General features: G+C 39.0%; 1 protein-coding gene across 4 annotated transcripts in view; it reads right to left on the minus strand.

The window, feature by feature from the left end:
• SNAPC3 (small nuclear RNA activating complex polypeptide 3) overlaps positions 1-21,199 on the minus strand; it is a 44,425-nt gene that overhangs the window by 9,507 nt on the left and 13,719 nt on the right. For all 4 annotated transcript variants that reach the window (XR_008509625.2, XR_008509624.2, XR_655697.4 and 1 more), the window contains exons 4-8: positions 14,873-14,977; positions 12,329-12,478; positions 8,010-8,092; positions 6,198-6,362; positions 1,476-1,583 (exon numbers count right to left, since the gene is read on the minus strand). Coding sequence is in view for 1 of the 4 variants with exons in the window: in XM_002819781.6 (XP_002819827.4) it covers positions 1,476-1,583; positions 6,198-6,362; positions 8,010-8,092; positions 12,329-12,478; positions 14,873-14,977 (611 nt within the window). In the remaining 3 variants the exon portion in view is untranslated. The remainder of the gene's footprint in view (positions 1-1,475; positions 1,584-6,197; positions 6,363-8,009; positions 8,093-12,328; positions 12,479-14,872; positions 14,978-21,199) is intronic.

Consider the following 21,199-nt stretch of genomic DNA (forward strand, 5'->3'; position numbering starts at 1 on the left):
CAATACTCTCTCTAGAAAGCAAAAGGGCATCTAACATTAAGAAACACTGAAGAATGCTGTTTCTCTGTAATACCCTTAAAGGAAGAATATAAATCTATTTGAAAGCATCACACATTTGCCATGACACCATATCCTCCAAGTACGAATATAGTCATTTTCTTCTAACAGACCATCTTGAAAAACCGTGGCAAAATTAGATGCTACAGATCTGATAAACTTTTGCTTAATATACCTTCTTAACTGATAAATTGAGTACTGGTTAATTTGAAAACTATATAATTCTTTTTACCTAGAACTCAAGATTATGTTATAAAGTATATACAAATAGCAATATGGGCAACATTATTCAACCAAAATGCTGAATGGCATGAAGATGCTATTGTATGGTATGTTTGAATTCTGCATCTCATGGAATGTTTGCTTTTAACATTATTTTCAGTTTGATTTATCATGTTTTCCTATTCATCTTTCAGAAAAGAATATTGTGGTGGGGTGGCGAAAACAAACTGAAGATACAAGTTGAGTATTCTTTATCTGAAATGCTTGGGACCAGAGAGAAGTATTTCAAATTGCAGATTTTTTTCAGATTTTTAAATATATTATGCATATATTTGCCGGTTGAGCATCCCACTGAGAATTTGAAATCCAAAATGCTCCAATGATCATTTGAGCATCAGATATTGCCACTCAAACACTTTCAGGTTTTAGATTTCTGATTCTTGAAATTTGGAATGCTCAACCTGTACTAAATTTCCTTTCCTCTGAGTGGCTTTCAGATTTTTTTTATATGTTTTTTTATAGTTATTGCTGTGTTGTCCAGGCTGGTCTCCAGGCCTCAAGCGATCCTCCCACCTCAGCCTCCAAAAGCAACAAATTTTTTTTTACTGACCCACAGTAAGAAATGCCTTATAATCTAAACATGTAGAATCACATAAAGTAAAAATTTTATAAAACTATATTTTAATTTAATGTGATGTGCTGTGGTATTTTTTTAATTGATGAAGTTTTACTGATGAAGCTGATTATGTAAACTATGTGGACAAGAGGCAGAAAGAACATGGCTCTCGAGCATTTTGGATTAAACAAGGTTTTCTTTTGTTAGACTTCCCAAATCCCTTTATGGCAATGTACACTGTGACCCTCTAACAGGGAGTTATTGTACACAGCTTTTCTTGAATGTATTCTATCAGAGAATTCTTTGCTTTGCTTAACACTAGTAACTTTTTATTCACCTAGCTGTATACATTTTACAAGCCTGAAATTTGACCTACCCCTGGACTTGTGTACATATAATATTTCCTTACTATTTAAGAATGTTTTAACTCATTAAATTGATTTTGTGGCACTTCCCTACTAGATGATACTTCATATTTATAACCTAAAGTACAAGTATTCTTAGATCCAAAGTGGAAAACAAAATACCAAAAGTCAAAACTACCATTTCTCAGAGAAAAAAAAAATACATTATCACTCACCTAGCTGTATACATTTTACAAACAAAACATTTTCTGGTCCATAGCCAATGCTTCTTGATAAGGAGGGGATACAGTGTCCTATCCAAGCAGTCATCATGATGCACAAGCCTTTTGTTTATGGGGAAATAAAGATATTAAGGTGACAAATATTAAGTGACAAATTTTTATGACCTATTAAAATATATCTGTACCTGAGTATTAGGAAAATAGATATTTTCAATTTTTGCTTACAATATGTTGCTGAATTACTTGTTATGCCACGTTTGACCAAATTGTGTTCCACAAAATACTTTCTCCAAGAGCATTTTGGATTAAACAAGGTTTTCTTTCCTTAGGCTTCTCAAATCGCTTTATGGTAATGTACACTGTGATCCCCCACTAAGAGGGAGTTATTATGTAGAGCATTTCTTGAATGTATTCTACCAGAGAATCCTTGCTTTGCTTAACACTAGTATCTTTTATTTTTATTTATTTGAAATGGGGTCTTACTCTATTACCCAGGCTGGAGTACAGTGGCATGATCTTGGCTTACTGTAGCCTCAAACTCCTGTGCTCAAGCAGTCCTCCCACCTCAGCCTCTCCAGCAGTTGGGACTACAGGCATGCACCACCACACCCAGATAATTTTTTAAGTTTTTATAGAGACACGGTCTCACTATGTTGTCCAGGCTGGTCTCAAACTCCTGGCCTCAAGCGATCCTCCCACTTCAGCCTCCCAAAGTGCTGGGATTATAGCTGTGAGCCACGACACCTGGCTAACATTTAGTACCTTGTAATGAAACATAATTTGGGCAAAGCTACTCAGTGATATTTTACCTAGATTAACTGGTTGTTACAATGTGGCTCTTGTTTTTTTAAAGTCTCCTTTATTAAAATCTAATTCTGACTCCTGGCATAATATGAATTGGTAGAATCTTAGTTTTAAGCATCAGAATTATGAAACCTTTAAGAAGTTTCATAATTTTTATTAAAAAAGAAATGGAAGTCAGTCTGTACTCTGCCACTAATCAGCTCCATGGCTTTGGGTAAATCTTTTAAATCATGACAGACATCAGATTCTTCTGAAAGATGAAAGGACTACACAAAACTGTTCTAAAAGTCTCTAACAATTCTAAAATTTGATTTTTTTTAATTAAAACTTTCACCATCAGAAAATAATTAACCTTTTGATAGTTGGTATTATGGAATGGCAATGAATGATTAAATCCACCTGTAAGATAAAAATGACTTCTCTAAATTGCCTTTTAAAAAGCCCTACATTGCATACTCTTAATAAATGTAAAGTGTTTAAAAAAATTAAAGGGCAGATGTGGTGGCTCACGCCTGCAATCCCAGCACTTTGGGAGGCCAAGGCAGGAGGATCGCTTGAGCTCAGGAGTTCAAGACCAGCCTGGGAAACAAAGTGAGACCCTGTCTCTACAAAAAAATAACAAAATTGGCCAGGCATGGTGGCATATGCCTATAATCTCAGCTGTGGGAAAGACTGAGGGAAGAGGACTACTTGAGCCCAGGAGGTCAATGCTGCATTGAGCCATGATTTTGCTACTGCACTCCACCCTGAGCAACAGAGTGACATCCCCTCTCAAGAAAAAAAATAGTGTAAATTGTTTTTCTTTGCCATTCAAACAAATCATGTTTCTTTTGTTGATCACTGTATCAAGAAGTTACCATGAATTTAATGGTCATGTTTTTATCCTTCAGCCTTGGCATCATGTTGTTTATAGAAATAGGCCTATACTATAAGAAATGTACGGAAAAGGCCAGGCGCAGTGGCTCATGCCTGCAATCCCAGCACTTTGGGAGGCTAAGGTGGGCAGATCACCTGAGGTCGGGAGTTCAAGACCAGCCTGACCAACATGGTGAAACCCTGTTTCTACTAAAAATACAAAATTAGCCGGATGTGGTGGCACATGCCTGTAATCCCAGCTACTCAGGAGGCTGACGCAGAAGAGTCACCTGAACCTGGGAGGCAGAGGTTGCGGTAAGCCGAGATCACGCCACTGCACTCCAGCCTGGACAACAACAGCGAAACTCAGTCTCAAAAAAAAAAATAAATAATACAAAAATTAGCCGGACAAGGTGGCACGTGCCTGTAATCCCAGCTACTTGGGAGGCTAAGGCATGAGAATTGCTTCAACCTAGGAGACACAGGTTGCGGTGAGCCGAGATCATGCCACTGCATTCCAGCCTAGGCAACAGAGTGAAACTCCGTCTCAAAAAAAAAAAGAAAAATTTACGAAAAATAAGGCCATCAGAGAGAATAGGGGATTGCCTTCCATCTTATGTTTATTACAAGGCCAGCACATTTTCCCACATTTGAAAGGAAGAGCAGGCAGAACAGCTTATGTAATTTTTTTTTCTTTTGATACAGTCTTGCTCTGTCGCCCAGGCTGGAGTGCAATGGCACGATCTTGGCTCACTGCAACCTCCGCTTCTCGGGTTCAAGTGATTCTCATGCCTCACTCTCCCAAGTAGCTGGGACTACAGACGCCCATCACCACACCTGGGTAATTTTTGTATTTTTAGTAGAGACAGGATTTCACCATGTTGGCCAGGCTGGTCTCCAACTCCTGACTACAAGTAATCTGGCCACCTTGGCCTCCCAAAGTGCTGGGATTACAGGCATGAGCCACCGTGCCAGGCTGCTGATATAAAATTTTAATAACATCAAAGACATAAATGTACTGTCTATAATTTTTAAAGTCATATAAATCCAAGGTTTATGTATTCTTTTGGCCCTTGCCTCCTCATTCTTCTTCCCTAGGGGCAACTGTTTTCCATTCTTGTTTGTTTAGAATTTAGCTCCTCAACTTCTCCCCATAGAACTACCATAATTTTGGTTAAACAGATATTTAATTCATGACGAATTAGTGCTACTTCTACCTAAGCCACACAGTTGACATCTATTGGACGACATTTTGTTTTGTAGCTATTAATCTATTAATTCTCTCCCATTTACATTTGCTTAATTTTCTTATTTATTTATTTATTTATTTTTTGATACGGAGTCTCGCTCTGTCACCCAAGCTGGAGTGCAGTGGCACAATCTCAGCTCACTGCAAGCTGCGCCTCCCGGGTTCACGCCATTCTCCTGCCTCGGCCTCCTGAGTAGCTAGGACTACAGGTGCCCGCCACCACGTCTGGCTAATTTTTGTATTTGTAGTAGAGACGGTTTCACTGTATTAGCCAGGATGGTCTCGATCTCTTGACCTCGTGATCTGCCCGCCTTGGCCTCCCAAAGTGCTGGGATTACAGGCGTGAGCCACCACGCCTGGCCCATTTGCTTAATTTTCAATGTACCTGTCACGAATTCAGTCACCTATTTTCTGACAGAACAGTGAACAACCGGGAATCTACCAGTTTTATTTTTCCTCCCAGACATCCTTCCTGAGTTCTGTATGCTCCTGGCTCCAGACCCTGGATCAAATCTCTGGGTCTGGTGTAAAGCTCTCACACTGGGATTTCACTTTTCCATCATTCTGAGAATCCCTTTTATGTCTATTTAACCTATTCTGTGTTGCATTCCATGTCTTTCTTGTTCACGGTTTACACTTTCTGTGAAGCACTTTTACATCTTCTGGTGGTTTCCTGAGATGGGAGTGCATGGGATACAAAATTTTGGAGAAGAGTCAGTTAAAGACCAAAAATGGAAGCAGGGACTTTCTGAAAGCATCAGCTTCTTTCTTTCTTTTATTTTTTTTGAGACAAGGTCTCACTCTGTCACCCATGCTGGAATGCAGTGGCATGATCATAGCTCACTGCAGCCTTGACCTCCTGGTCTCAAGCAATCCTCACATTTTAACCTGAGTAGCTGGGATTACAGGCACGCACCACCATGCTCAGCTAACTTTTGTATTTTTTGTAGAGAGGGTTTCACCGTATTGTTCAGGCTGGTCTCGAACTCCTGGGCTCAATCTGCCCACTTCAGTCTCCCACAGTGTTGGGATTATAGGCGTGAGCCACTGCGCCTGGCAGGCATCAGTTTCTATTAGTGGTATAATAAATTACTAATTAATACCAGTAATTACTGGTTTCTAATTACTGGTCAAACATAGGTACGTTATTGTTCCAGAAAAAACTTTTAGATGGTCTCTCATAAGGAATCAAACCAGCAATGGAGCAGGGTTTACTCGTACATAGTATTTCTTCTTAAACTGTGATTTCCTAAATAAAGAGGAAATGAATAGCCTTATTCATGGAATAGAGCTATTAGCTGTCTAAAATTTATAACTCATCCCTAAGTCTTATTTTAGACTATCTTAGCTCCTTCCCAATTTAAATCTTTGTCAAAGCATTAAGACTTCACATTTGTCAAATATTAGAATTACTCTTCCTCCAATTCCCTTTTATCTCCTTCAAATTTTGGCAAAAAGACAAACCTAAAAACAAAGTTGCAATGTTATATATAAATGGATAAGTAATGTCTGAATAACAGCTATTTAATACAAAATGGAGATACTTTTTAAAGTATTAACAGATTTTTAACCGTCTAACAGTAAAGTATTTCTTAAAGATTTTCCAAAATAATGAACAATAGAGGATGCAAATGGATGGAAAGAGTTGGTATTTGCATGGAAAGAGGACAGTATTTTTGCTGCTCCCAAGCCAAGTTGCAACGGTTATTACTTTTACTCCTCTTATTTTTTAAAAAACTATCTCTGCTTTTGTACTCTGAAATAAAGAAAAAAAAAGGTAACAAAATGTCCTACGTGCTGTCACCTACCTTATGTCAGTAATGACAATGACATGTTCACAGTCTCCCTGATGACAGTATAAGTAAGGAAAACCCAGTTTAATACACAAGTCATTGAAGGTGAAATCTTCCATTCTAGCAGTCTGAAACTTTCCATAGCCTCTATCATGGGACTCTGACCACTCAATGATAGTTCTGAGGGGGGAAAAGGCAAGGATATATCATTTTTCCACAAAAACTTAAAAACTACAGAAAACAGTTTGTGATTGCAGTAATTCACATTAACCTAGCTCACCCAACTAACTGGACAGTTGCCATCTTGAGATGAAGACCAAAATGTTTGACACATGTTGAGATTAGGAATGCTGAATTTTCATAAGGGATCAGTTTTCTGCAGGTTACATGATGTGCATCACTTTAGCTTAAATGCAAAATGTGTAACAATGCCACTCATTATTGTGTTTTGAAAAATATTTTTCACAAAATGTTAGTATGTAATGAGATTATTTAATATTTCAAATACTTCTTAGTTTCAATGTTTAATATTATAAATATTGATAGTTATAACCCACATAAGCAGTAGCTCATCGGGGTCTTCAATTATTTATAGTATAAAGAAATGCAAGGCTGGGCCTGGTGGCTCACACCTGTAATCCCAGCACTTTGGGAGGCCGAGGTGGGCGGATCGCTTGAGGTCGGGAGTTCAATTCCAGCCTGACCAACATGGAGCAACCCCATCTCTACTAAAAATACGAAATTAGCCGGGCGTGGTGGTGCATGCCTGTAATCCCAGCTACTGGGGAGGCTGAAGCAGGAGAATCGCTTGAACCTGGGAGGCAGAGGCTATGGTGAGCCGAAATCGTACCATTGCACTCCAGCCTGGGCAACAAGAGCGAAACTGTCTCCAAAAAAAAAAAAAAAAAAAAATGCTGAAACCAATAGGTTTGAACTGTTGGGTTACAATACAGATTAAAAATGGCTACAATATGCTGGGCATGGTGACTCACACCTGTAATGTTAGCAGTTTGGGAGGCCGATGCCGTTGGCTTACTTGAGGCCAGGAGTTCAAGACCAGCTTGGCCAACATGTTGAAACCCTGTCTCTACTAAAAATACAAAAATTAGCTGGGCATGATGGCACACACCTGTAGTCCCAGCTACTTGGCAGGCTGAGGCACAAGAATGGCTTGACCTGGGAGGCAGAGGCTGCAGTGAGCTGAGATCATGCCACCATACTCCAGACTGGGTGACAGAACGAGACTTTTTTTCTTTTTTAAAAAAAGGGCAACAATAATATATATACTTATATACTATAACTGTTAAGACATTGATAATGAAAGTATGGTCTCATTAAAATGAGCTTATAGATTTTTCCTATATTATGTACTTAAGCAATATATACATCACCATCACCTAGGGCAAACAACAGTATATACTGGATAGGCAGAAAAAATAGTGAAAGGTTAATTTGCCGCTATTACTTATATGTAAAGGTCAGAGACAACTAATGCATGTTAAGGGGATTTAATTTTTTTTTTTTTAGATACAGAGTCTTGCTATATTACCCAGGCTGGAGAGCAGTGGGTATTCACAGGCGAGATTATAGCATGCCGTACAGCCTTGAACTCTTGGCCTCAAAAGATTCTCCTGCCTCAGCCTCCGGAGTGGCTGGGACTACTGTGCCTGGCTAATTTTTTTTGGATGTATGTAATGCACAAGACAAGATTTATCAATAATTCCTTGGCAAAGGTCCTTAATAGGCCAATAATAGGATTTGTGGAGATAACACTACTTTAATAACTAGAAATAGGAAAGACTTTGAGAAGATTTTTGGAAACTATACCTGCTCAAATCTCTGCATTCCGGGTATCTTTTATCATTATAAAATGTTCCTTCAAAATAAAAGAAGGCTGATTTGTATAGGTCCTACAAGAAAACAGATGGTATTGAGAGAAAGTCAACTATTAACAGTGATGAAATTGCTCTAAGTATTAATTCAAAATATATATATCATAAAATCACACTAATATGTGTTACAAAAACTGCTACTACTTTCAATTTTACCCTATTGCTGTTTTAATCACTACGTTTGATTTAAAGGTGTATATTCTCCTGAGATTCATGAAAGGAACCCAATTAGAAATCAAATAAACATCATTATTTTATTATACTTACACAGCAGTAAGTAGTGTTGGATACTGGAACTAAAAACTAAACAAAGTCCTATCTTTAATGTTTCCCCAGTAATAACAATGATCATCGAGCTATGTTTTTCTGGCATTTTTTTGTATTTGCAATGTTTTTACAAAAATTCTCTCTTTATATTTTCAGTAACTCTTAGGCAGACAGAATCTGAATTTCTATTTTTACTCAAGCAATCTTGCCCCAGGTACCATAGTTGTACCACAACTGGTTGGAACCTTCAAGGTTTCTTAACTCATTCTACCAGTTTCCGTCAAAGGAGTGGCTCTCAATCCTGACTGCAAAATTAAATCACAAAAACACCAAACACTAAGTATCAACTCAGACTCATTAATTAAGAATCTTTGGGGATCAGTATTTTTCCAAAGCTCTCTAGAAAAAAACATGCAACCAGAGTTGAGAAGCACTCTGTTAAACTGGTCCTTCACCTTCTATTTAGACCCCCAAATGAGGGTCAGAAGACCTGAGTTCTTTTCCTTAACCTACCACTTACTAGCTTTGTGATTCTGGTATGTAGCAATCACTTCTCAGACCTGTTTTCTCATCTGTGAAATGAGAATAATAGTATCTGCCACAATGTCTTACAGGATTGGGGTGAAGATCAAAAGCAATTTATGTATAGGAGATGTATGTTTCAGGTACTAAAATAATTTTACCGTAATATTTTAATTTTTCTCCTACTTCTTTGAAGCTTCCATTTTTCTTTCTTGTCTTCATTCCCCCACTTACAGATCATCTTGTGTTCACATCAGACACTCCTGCAAGACTGGCTATGTTGTTTCTTCTTGGACCAGTCACTAAATCTCACTCACCCTCTGTTTTCCCATGTAAAATGTGAGTAAAGCCTTTACCTTCATCATAGGTTGTTATGGAGATTATGTACATTAAGTATAATGTACTTAATGTCATATGACTAGCTGCTACAATACAAAATCTGCCACTTAATATACCTCTACACCCTCAAAGAGGTAAGCAGGGTCCAAAATAAAGGTTCTAAAAAAATAACTATTGACTTATTTTGGAAACAAAATGAAGTTTAATATATATAATTGTGTTTTACAAAACACTTCCATAAAAATTCATCTTAGGTGATTTAAGCAACTTACTATCTTTTGGCATAATTATTAATTACAAGGTGAACTCTAAAAGAACAAAAATGTTTTCCATTTAAATCAAAAGTCATCCACTAATGAACTTCCCTGACTGGCCTGGTGGCTCATGCCTGTAATCTCAGCACTTTGGGAGGCCGAGGTGGGCAGATCACCTGAGGTCGGGAGTTTAAGACCAGCCTGACCAACATGGAGAAACCCCATCTCTACTAAAATTACAAAAATTAGCCAGGCATGGTGGTGCATGCCTGTAATCCCAGCTACTCATGGGACTGAGGCAGGAGAATCACTTGAACCCTAGAGGCAAAGGTTGCAGTGAGCCGAGACTGTGCCATTGCACTCCAGCCTGGGCAAGAAGAGCAAAACTCTGTCTCAAAAAAAAAAAAAATATATATATATATATATAAAATAATAATAATAATAATAGAAGAGACAGAAACAATATAACAGTAGATATGTAAATATTTTAAAATAACAATTATGGGTTATTTAATCCCTGCTTAGAAAACTTCTGAAGCTATCAGCACCAACGTACAGACCAAGTAAACTGACAAAGCCTGGTTAAAACCTTCTCCTGGGCAACACAGTGAGTTGTTGCCCAGACTGGACTTGATCAAAAAACAGACAGACAAACATTCTCCAGGGTTTCCTGAAGGTAAGACTGATTCCCAGGTCTGACTCAAATTGCTTTGAGCAATGTTCAGATGGTTGGAGTGAAGAGGATAAATTCAGATTTTTCTTCTTAGACTGATCTTATTTAACAGTTACATCTTATGTTTTTTTTAACAAGGTTAAAAAACTTTGCAGAAGATTGCCACTGCTGTTTTAAAGAAAAGATAAATCTTGGCCAGGCACGGTGGCTCACACCTTGTAATCCCAGCACTTTAGGAGGCTGAGGTGGGCGGATCACCTGGGGTCGGGAGTTCGGACCAGCCTGGCCAACATGGTGAAACACCGTCTCTATTAAAAATACAAAAATTAGCTGGGCATGGTGGCTCACGCCTATAATCCCAGCACTTTAGAAGGCTGAGGCGGGTGGATCACCTGAAGTCAGGAGTTCAAGACCAGCTTGGCCAACATGGTGAAACCCCGTTTCTACTAAAAATACAAAAATTAACTGGGCGCAGTGGGGCCACCTGTAATCCCAGCTACTTGGGAGAGTGAAGCACGAGAATCACTTGAACCTGGGAGGTGAAGGTTGCAGTGAGCCGAGATTGCATCACTGCACTCCAGCCTGGGCAACAGAGCCCCATCCAAAAAAAAAAAAAAAAAGAAAAAAAAAGATAAATCTCATATTTCCTGCTCCGCATAAAGTTTTGAAATTCTACTTTTCTTTTTATCCTATTGTTTCTCTCCAAAAGCACTGAGACGGCAACCCCAAAGAACCTAAATATCTAAAAACCATTTTCAGCATAACTCAACAGGTACTTAAGTGAAATCTACATGTAAGCCATATGCTAGTCTCCACACTAGTCACCAAAACTGGAATATAGTCAGCCTGTGGAGCAGACACACACATATTACACTGAATCAGCATACTGAAATACATACTACAATGGACAAAAGAAAAGGTGCCAGGGTAACAAAGAAAAGAGTCAAGAAAAATTGCATATAATTGGTGAGTTTTGAGCTGGGTTTGGAAATCTGAGAATGAACTCACAAAATGGATGGAAGTAGGGAAAGGGCTTCCTACCATGTTCAAATAGAGACATGAAAAAGTATGGTACACTGATGAAAATACACAAATTCCCTATGGATGAATGAGGTGTAAAGGCAGCAAGTAAACAGTACAGAAAGTTAATTTGGGAAGCATCATTATAAAAGGCCTTATATGTCAGCCTAGGGAGAAAAAAAAAAGTTAACATGAAACCTAAGTTATACCAACATTTATGTGGCTGGTGGAACAGGACCCAGGAAAAAAGGAGATTGTGTTGGTTCTTGTCCAAACACTATCTTCATCCTTGTTGTTCCAAGTATCTTTTTACTCATCTCTAGGAGATGCTATCCCTCCCCTGAAATGGCCCTGTAAACCTGAGGCCCTCTGCCAGAGTTTTAGCAGGTTTAGTTCAATCCTGCCCTATGATGAAATGTGGAAGGGATCAAGGCCCTCCTGCTTTATTAGGTAAACGATCCTTTCTGAAAACATTGTGGGTAGCCAGTCTACCACACTGCTCCTTTCCATCTTTATCCAGGGGGTATGCAGGGCTTCTCTTTCCTTTTGAGAGCAACACATTGGGGAAACACCAGCAAGGACCAACTTCATATGCTCTCTCCTTGTTGGGTATTGGTCCTTGGGCAGCAAAAGGTGAAGAATGGGTGCTAACTATTTGAAGCTCTCAGGCTGACTTGAGCCTTTTGCTGGGTGCAATCATGACAGATCGCAATTCTGACAGAGCTTCAAACAAGAGTGAATGAACAGCAAAGTCACATGCTACAGTGAGGTCAAGTTATATAAAAATGGAAAAGTGACCAACTGCTTAGAAAATTAGGTGGTCACTATTGAGCTGAGATGGCGACACTGCACTCCAGCCTGGGCAGCACAGCGAGACTCTGTCTCAAAAAAACAAAAAACAAAAAAAACAAAAAAGAAAATTAGGTGGTCACTATTAGCCCAGAAGGAAAAGTCTCCATACAATAGTTTAGAAACAAATGAGAGATGAAGAAATCAAAACAGAGTCTAGCATCTTCTTTGGAAAAGTTCCAGTGATAAAGGGAAGGAATGAGATAGTGTAGTAGTTTGATGGAATCCCACAGAAGAAAAGGATTTACTGGGACATTTATGAACCTGCTAGAGTAATCACTATTTTCTTAGCTTGTTATTTCCTTGTTTTATGGGAGAAAATCACCTTACTTTGCTGATGTGCTCAGGGGCTTGGTCAGGAGTGTTGCTGAATTCACCACCAATCTGGAGGTCACTGACACAGCGAATTGAATCCCTCAGTTCTGTGAGTTTTTGACTGCCCAACACCAGTATTGTTTGGTATGGTTTGTGTTCTTTGTGCTAGAAGTCGAAGAATAAATAAGTGTTCATTTAGAGACAAAGCGATAAAACTACAAATCCTGTTATGACTAGATCAAAATTAAATTGCTGGTTTTCTTAAGTTTAAATTGTCCCCATAACTTGATGCTCTGTATTTTCACATCCAATAATTATAGGGCCAAACTAATGGTCAAAATTGTTTACGTCTCCCCTGTGATCCAGAGCCACTCTGAAACCACCTCCTTTATCACACACCAAGCCACTATTTCCCCTGGTATTCCCTCAACCTCAATCCACCCAGGGCCAAGCACCAGGCTACAAGGGACAGCCCCTCTGCCCACAAACCTACTTGAATTATTCAAACTAGCCAATCCTAAACTGTTTACTCTTCCCTACCTTGTCTTTCCCACAGAAACCCCAATAAAAACTGTGGTCTATGCCTTCCCCTCTCCCCTTTCAGCCTCCTAAATGAGAATGATGCTTCTTCCTGTGGCCCTACATGGTGTGCCCCCTCCTCTAAGGAAATGTAATAAAAATCTCCTTTCAAAGGCATTATAGCCTCTCCATGTCATCACTCAGTCATCTCCATAAATTAGAATAGCATGGAATGGCCAAGCACAGTGGCTCATGCCTGTAATCCCAACACTTTGGGAGGCCGAAGCAGGAGGACTGCTTGAGCCTACAAGTTCGAGATCAACCTGGGCAACATTAACAAAACCCCATCTCTACAAAAAATTTAAAAGTTAGCTGGGCGTTGTGATACATGCTTGTAGTCCTAGCTACTTGGGAGGCTGAGGTAGGAGGATTGCTCAAGCAAAGCTGCAGTGAGCCGCGATTGTACCGCTGCACTCCAACCTAGGCAATGGAGCAAGGCCCTTGTCTCAAAAACAAACCAACGAACAAAAATCCCATGGGTACAACTGACATACTTAGCCATGGAAATTTTCTGGTTTAAACTGAAGTTTATAATCAAGATGATACCAAACTGACATGAGCATTAAGAGCCACTGGAATGTAACTTCATTTAGCAAGACTGTCTTAAAATTTCCTAAAAGTTACTTCATTGAGGTCAGGCAATCTATACCGTAACCTGAGGTTATAAACCCAGATTCATTACTTTGGTTTGGTTTGTTTTTATGATTGGTCATTTGGGATCTTTTTCTGGGGAGAAGGGGGTGGCGGTGGGGGACAGAGTCTCATTTTGTCACCTAGGCTGGAGTGCCATGGCATGATCTTGGCTCACTACAGCCTTGACCTCCCGGGCTCAAGCAATCCTCCCTAGTAACTGGGACTACAGGCGCACACCACCACACCTAGCTAGTTTTTGTTTTTTTTGTAGAGATGAGGTTTTGCCACATTGCCTAGGCTGATCTTGAACTCCTGAGCTCAAGTGATCAGCCCACCTCAGCCTTCCAAAGGTGCTGAGGATATAGGTGTGGGCCATTACACCCGGCCAGCAATTTGAGATCTTAATCAAATAAGATAATTAGTACTAACTACATCCCAGATGCTTCATAAAAGCCTATTTATTCATAAGTGCAATTTATATATGTTAATATTTCAATGACAACTCATCAGAATTTATGACACATCTATTTAAGGAATCAAGTATACCCTCTGGCCTAGGAAACAGTTCTTTCTCCTAAGAGATTCTTGGATACCCTTGACTTAATAATGTTCTGTATTTTCAAAGACAAAGAGCTATCTCTGGTTAGTTCAATAACTTCCCAAGTATTCTAAATTAGTGAACATAGGTCACTCCATTCCTCCATTAGCCACCTATTCTGCAAAAATCCCTCAAGAATTTGTAGAATTAGAATCATTATGGATTTACATATACTTTCAGTTGCTTCTAGTGCAGCAATCAGGCATATATTTCAATACTATACCTGTAATCCTACTGGATCAAGAGATTGTTTGAAATTTGACCTTATTTCCAATACTCCTTATTAGAACAGATGGCACAAGATTATAGATTGTCAACTCTAAAAATAAGATATCAGATAGGCAGCATATGCTTGCATTTATTAGACAGGGTCTCACTCTGTCTCCTAGGCTGGAGTTCAGTGGTGCAATCATAGCTCGCTTACAACCTTGAATTCCTAGGCTCAAGTGATCCTCCCGCCTCAGCCTCCCAAGTAGTTGGGATTACAGATGTGCACCACCATGCCTGGCTAATTTTTTTGATTTTTAGTAGAGACAAGGTCTCACTATGTTACCCAGGTTGGTCTCAAACTCCTGGCCTCAAGTGATCCTCCTGCCTTGGCCTCCCAAAGTGCTGAGATTACAGGCATGAGCTACGACGACCAGAGCATTTATTTTTAATGTAAGCATAGGAATATGACTCTTCAAATAATTAAACACTTTTACAAAAGTTACTATTATCCATAAAATCCAAAAGGTTTTACTACTTACCTTATGAAATATAACAGGGTACAAGATATTCACAGATAGGATAAGCTCCCCTTCTTCAATCATGTCTGCTGAATTTTCAGGCCTTTTTCCTATGGCATGTGACTCCTGAAGAAAGAAAAAGAGACACTGAAATCAGACACTATAACTCAGATAAGATGCAGTGTGGTACAATGGCTATCAGCAAGGGATCGAGTCAAGCAGCCTTGGGTTTGACGCCTAATTATACTCCGGGAAAACTGTTAAGACATCTCTAAGCTTTAGTTTCATCTTCTTTCAATAAACAAGCAGAACCAGAAAATACTTACTGTACTGTTGCTGGGAATGTGTACATAATCCATCTGATAAGTTGTGTGGTACTGAGTACTTAGCAGTTGATGAGCAAACAGGAGTATCAACTACTGTTGGTATAACACTGACATTTCCAGTTACATTTTTTACATTCCTTATCAAATATTCCTGTGAAAGCTATTTTACAGATAAAGCTCAGAGGTTCAGTGATTTACTCAAGGTCATACCAGAGTTAGGACACAAATACAGATTTGTTTGGCTCTAAACCCTATGCTTTTTATAACACCATGACATCTTTAATATATTTTGATCTTTTATGTGTGCTGAATTAATATAAAATAGGGGCCAGGCTGAACTGGTTTAGATGCAGGATGTTTTAAAAATAAGTGGGAATGATGTCACAAAATAGAGTAGGCAGCTCCAGGGCCCAGTCCCTCTAACAGAAGCAACCAGTAAGCTGGAATGACAGACTAGAATACATTATTTTGAACTCTGGAACCTGATGGGACACTTACAACAATCAGGGGAGTGTTTGATGAAGAGAGAAGTTGCTGCTTTTCATTAGTAAGCACTGTGTGCAAATCAACTACCACCCTCACTCCTTTGCCCCTCTGCCGATGAGACGGGCAGCTCGAATTCCTGGAGAAGCTGGCTGGTGCCAAGGCAGGCAGTGGGGACCTGATCTCTAAGAACTGAGGATTTTATGTCTGGTGATGCCGAGTGCCTGGCCCAGGTATGTGCATTGGTTTTGACCCTCTTGGTGGCAGCAGCTTCCCCCAGCAGGATCTATATTGGAAGACTTACAGACAAGATGCTTTTTTTCTTTTTGGAGCCAGGTATTTAAGGAAATCTTTGTCAGATCACTGACTGACCGCAGAGATAATGAAACAGAAACATCAGTGACCACGTACAACAAGTAATACACATGCTACAATAATCGTTTGGAAAAGTCACAGGCAGCTCCAGCCATGCACAAGAAAAAATATACCTAGAATGTCTAGTTCTCAAAAAAACATATGAAACACACAAAAGAGGAAAGTATGGACAATTCTTACGAAAATAAGAATTTGACAAAACCAACCCTGAGGAAGTCCAGACATTGGAATTACTAGTCAAAGTGTCAATTAATTATTCCTACAGGCAATAGCTAAATTCGCACATAAATAAAAGTCCACTAAACAAAGATGTTAAAGCAACTGACTTAAATGTGCTCAATGAGTACCCCAGAAATTTGTACAATCATTATGTATCAACTTTAAAAATGTGTTCAATCAGCTAAAGGAAACCAAATACTTAAAGAAAATCAGATTCCTCAATAAGATTAACAGGAGTTTTCTCGTCAGAAACCATGGCAGTAAAAAACCAGAGAATGGGCAGACAGACAGATGGACTGACTGACTGATTTTTTTTTTTTGAGACGGAGTCTCGCTCTGTTGCCCAGGCTGGAGTGCAGTGGCGCTATCTCGGCTCACTGCAAGCTCCGCCTCCCGGGTTCACGCCATTCTCCTGCCTCAGCCTCCCGAGTAGCTGGGACTACAGGCACCCGCCACCGCGCCCGGCTAATTTTTTGTATTTTTAGTAGAGACGGTGTTTCACTGTGTTAGCCAGGATGGTCTCGATCTCCTGACCTCATGATCCGCCCACCTCAGCCTCCCAAAGTGCTGGGATTACAGGCGTGAGCCACTGCGCCTGGCCCTGATTTTTTAAATCTATCTATGTAGCCTAGATTGGCCTCAAACTCTTGGGCTCAAGTGCTCCTTCTGCCTCAGCCTTCTCAGTAACTGAGACTATGGGAACCCACCACTGTGTTCAGCTTTTAAATTTTTTTACTCTTGTTTTTCTTTTTTGGGTGACATATTTAAACTCATGAAAGAAAAAAACACCTGTCAACCAAGAATTCTGTATTTGGCAAAACTATCCTTCAGGAATGAAGGAGAAATTAAGACATTTGCAGATAAACAAAAGCTAGGGGAATTAATTACTACCAGTAGACCTGACCTGTAAGAAGTGTTAAAGAGGATTCTTCAGGCTGAAATGAAAAGACACTAGGAAGTAAATTGAAGCCATAGAAGAAATAAAGAATACTGCTAAAGGGAACAACATAGGTAAATATAGAAGCCAGTATTATTGTACTTTTGGTTTGTAACTCACTCCTGTATGATTTTTCTGTTTTTCCTATATGACTGCAAAATAAGTGGATTAAACAATACTTATAAGGTTATGTTAATGGACACACAATATATAAAGACATAATCTGTGACAACCCAAAGAGGGACAGACAAAGATGTGGAAGCAGAGTATTCGAATACTATAGAAACAAAACTGACACAAATGTTCAACAATGATGGGATTATGCCCCAATAAACCCCATAAATAAAATACATCACAAGTGGAAAATGCATTTAAGACCCCAATAAACCCATCATAAAGTCAAAACATCCTAAGTCAAACCACAGTAGGTTGAGGACTGTCTGTATAATTAAAAGTAAGTTGTTTCAATTTTAAGATTTAATTGTAATCCTGGCTGGGCACAGTGGCTCACACCTGTAATCTCAGCACTTTGGGAGACTGAGGCAGGTGGCTCACTTGAAGTTAGGAGTTCCAGACTAGCCTGGCCAACATGGTGAAACCCTGCCTCTACAAAAACACAAAAATTAGCCGGGTGTGGTGGTGGGTGCTTGCAGTTCCAGCTACTCGGGAGGCTGAGGCACAAGATTCACTTGAACCCAGGAGGCAGAAATTACAGTGAGCCAAGATCGGGCCACTGCACTCCAGCCTGGGTGACAGAGTGAGACTCTGTCTCAAAAAAAACAAAGTAATCCTTAAGTTACAGAAAAATAAGATGTTTTGGCATGTGTTTGTAGTGCCAGCTATCAGAAAGCTGATGTGGGAGTATCACTTGAGCCTAAGAGTTTGAGGCCAGCCTGGGGAACATAGCAAGACCCCATCTCTAAAAACAAAATTTTTTAAGGTTTCAATAGACAAAGAAGGATATTATACATTGGCAAAAGATGCCATCCAGCAAGAAGATATATACAATTATAAACTTATATACAGCCAACAGAACTCTAAAACATAAGAAGCATGGGAGACCAAGGTGGGCAGATGGCTTGAGTCCAGGAGTTCAAGACCAGCCTGGGCAACATGGCAAAACGCCATCTCTACAAAAAATACAAAAACTTAGCTCAACACGGTGGCGCAAGTTTATAGTCCTGTCTACTTGGGAGGTGGAGGTGGGAAGATAACTTGAGCACAGGAGGTTGAGGCAGCAATGCGCAGTGATGGCGCCACTACACTCCAGCCTGCGCAAGAGAGCAAGACCCTGTCTCAAAAAACATAAGTAAAATAAAATATATGAAGCAAAAGCCAACAGAGTTGAAGAAATAGACAGTTCTATGGTAATAATTGGAGACTTTAATACCCCACTTTCAATAACGGGTAGAACAACTAGACATAAGATCAATAAAGAAACAGGAGACTTGAACAACTGGAACAATTAGACCTAACAGATATACAAAGAACTCTCCAAACAACAACAGCTGAATACAGGTTCTTCTCAAGTGCATGTGAACCATTCTCCAGGATAAACCAACAAATCTTAAATTAAAAAAAAATTAAAGTAATAAAGTTAACTTTTCTGATCATTAAGTGAATATTAGAAATCAATAACATGAGAAAAATTGGAAAATTCACAAGTATGTGGAAATTTAACAACACTCGACAAAAATCACAGCATAGGAAATTTAGGGAGATGCAGTAAAAAGAGTGATTTTAAAAAGTTATGGCTGTATAACTTTATATAAAAGAACAATCTCAATAACTAGATAAGGAATTAAAAAAGAATAAACTAAACCCAAACCTAGCAAAAAAAAAAAAGTGAAAATTATAAAGATGAGTGGAGATAAATCAAACAGAATAGAAAATATAGAAAAATCAATAAAAACAAAAGCTGGTTCTTTGAAAACATCAAATTTGACACACTTTTACCGCACTGACTGAGAAAAAAGAAGGCTCAAATTACTAAAATGAGAAGTAAAAGTGGAGACATTACTACTGATTTTACAGGAAAAAAAGGATTAGAAGAGAAAACTATGAACTACTGTTTGCCAACAAATTGGATAACCTAGATGAAAAGGACAAATTCTTGGAAACATACAAACTATCAAAACTGATTCAAAATGAAATAAAAAATCTAAATAGACCTGTAACAAGTAAGGAGGTTGAATCAGTAATGAAAAACCTCCCAACAAAGAAAAGCCCAGAACCAGATGACTTCACTGGTAAATTCTACCAAACATTAAAAGAATTAATACCAGAGTTTCTCAAACTCTTTCACAAAATTTCAAAAGGAGTAAACACTTCCTAACTCATTCTATGAGACCAGCATTATCTTGATACCACAGTGAGACAAAGACACTACAGGAAAACTACAGGCCAATATCCCTTTATAAATAGGAATGCAATAATCTCAGCAAAATACTAGCAAAGCAAATTCAGAAGCATATTAAAAGGCTTTTGTCAAATGTGTTTAATTTTTGTGAATTTTCCAATTTTTCTTCTGTTATTGATTTCTAATGTCATTCAGTTATGATAAGAAAAGGTACTTTTTATGATTACAATTTTTATTGAATTCCACAACCAAGTGGAATTTATTTATCCTCAAAATGCAAGGGTAATTTAACATTAGCAAGTCAATCAATATAGTACACCACACTAATGGAATGATAAGGTAAAAAAAACCAGATCATTATCTCAATTGACACAGAAAAGCATTTGACAAAATCTAACACCCTTTCATGATAAAAACACTAAATAAAATAGGAACAGGGCCGGGTGCGGTGGCTCACACCTGTAATCCCAGCAATTTGAGAGGCCAAGGTGGGTGGATCACCTGAGGTCAGGAGTTCAAGACCATCCTCACCAACGTGGTGAAACTCTGTCTCTACTAAAAATACAAAAAGTAGCCAGGCATTGTGATGGGCGCCTGTAGTCTCCAGCTACTCAGGAGGCTGAGGCATGAGAATCACCTGAACCCGGGAGGCGGAAGTTGCAGTTAGCCGAGATTGCGCCACTGCACTCAGCCTGGGCGACAGAGCGAGACTGTCTCAAAAAAAAAAGGAATTAAGAAAACAATTTCACTTACAATAGCATTCAAAAGAATAAAATATTTAGGGATAAATTTAACCAAGGAAGTGAAAGGGTTGTATACATAAAGAGTATAAAACACTGCTGATAGGCCGGGCACAGTGGCTCACGTCTGTAATCCCAGCACTTTGGGAGGCCGAGGCGGGCGGATCACCTGAGGCCGGGAGTTTGAGACCAGCCTGGCCAACACGGAGAAACCCCATCTCTATTAAAAATACAAAAAATTAGCCGGGTGTGGTGGCATGCACCTGTAATCCCAGCTACTCAGGAGGTTGAGGCAGGAGAATCGCTCGAACCCGGGAGGCGAAGGTTGCGGTAAGCCGAGATCGCACCATTGCACTCCAGCCTGGGCAACAAGAGCAAAACTTCGTCTCAAAAAAAAAAAAAAAAAAAAAAAAAAAAACTGCTGTAAGAAATTAAATATCTAAATAAATGGAAATAAATCTCATTCATGGATTGGAAGACTTGATATCATTAAGATCTCAATACTCCCCCAAAGTAATCTACAGGTTCAATGCAATCCCTATCAAAATCCCAATGGCATTTTTTCCAAAAACAGAAACACCCATCCTAAAATTCATAGGGAATTTCAAGGGACTCTGAATAGTCAAAACAATCTTGAAAAACATGAACAAAGTTGGAGGACTCACACTCCCTGATTTCAAAATTTACTACAAAGCCAAAGTAATCAAAACAGTGTAGTTCTAGGTTAGAATCTAGACCAATAGAATGTAACAATGAAACTTATATGGTCAACTGACTTTGGACAAAAGTGGCAAGATCATTCACTAGGGAAAGGACAGTCTGCAAAAAATAGATAGCTATATGCAAAAGAATGAAATCAAACCCTTACCTTACATCATATATAAAAATCAACTCAAAGTTGATCAAAGA

This window comes from Pongo abelii, chromosome 13 (genome assembly GCF_028885655.2).
Source record: "Pongo abelii isolate AG06213 chromosome 13, NHGRI_mPonAbe1-v2.0_pri, whole genome shotgun sequence".
NCBI classification, from domain to species: domain Eukaryota; kingdom Metazoa; phylum Chordata; class Mammalia; order Primates; family Hominidae; genus Pongo; species Pongo abelii.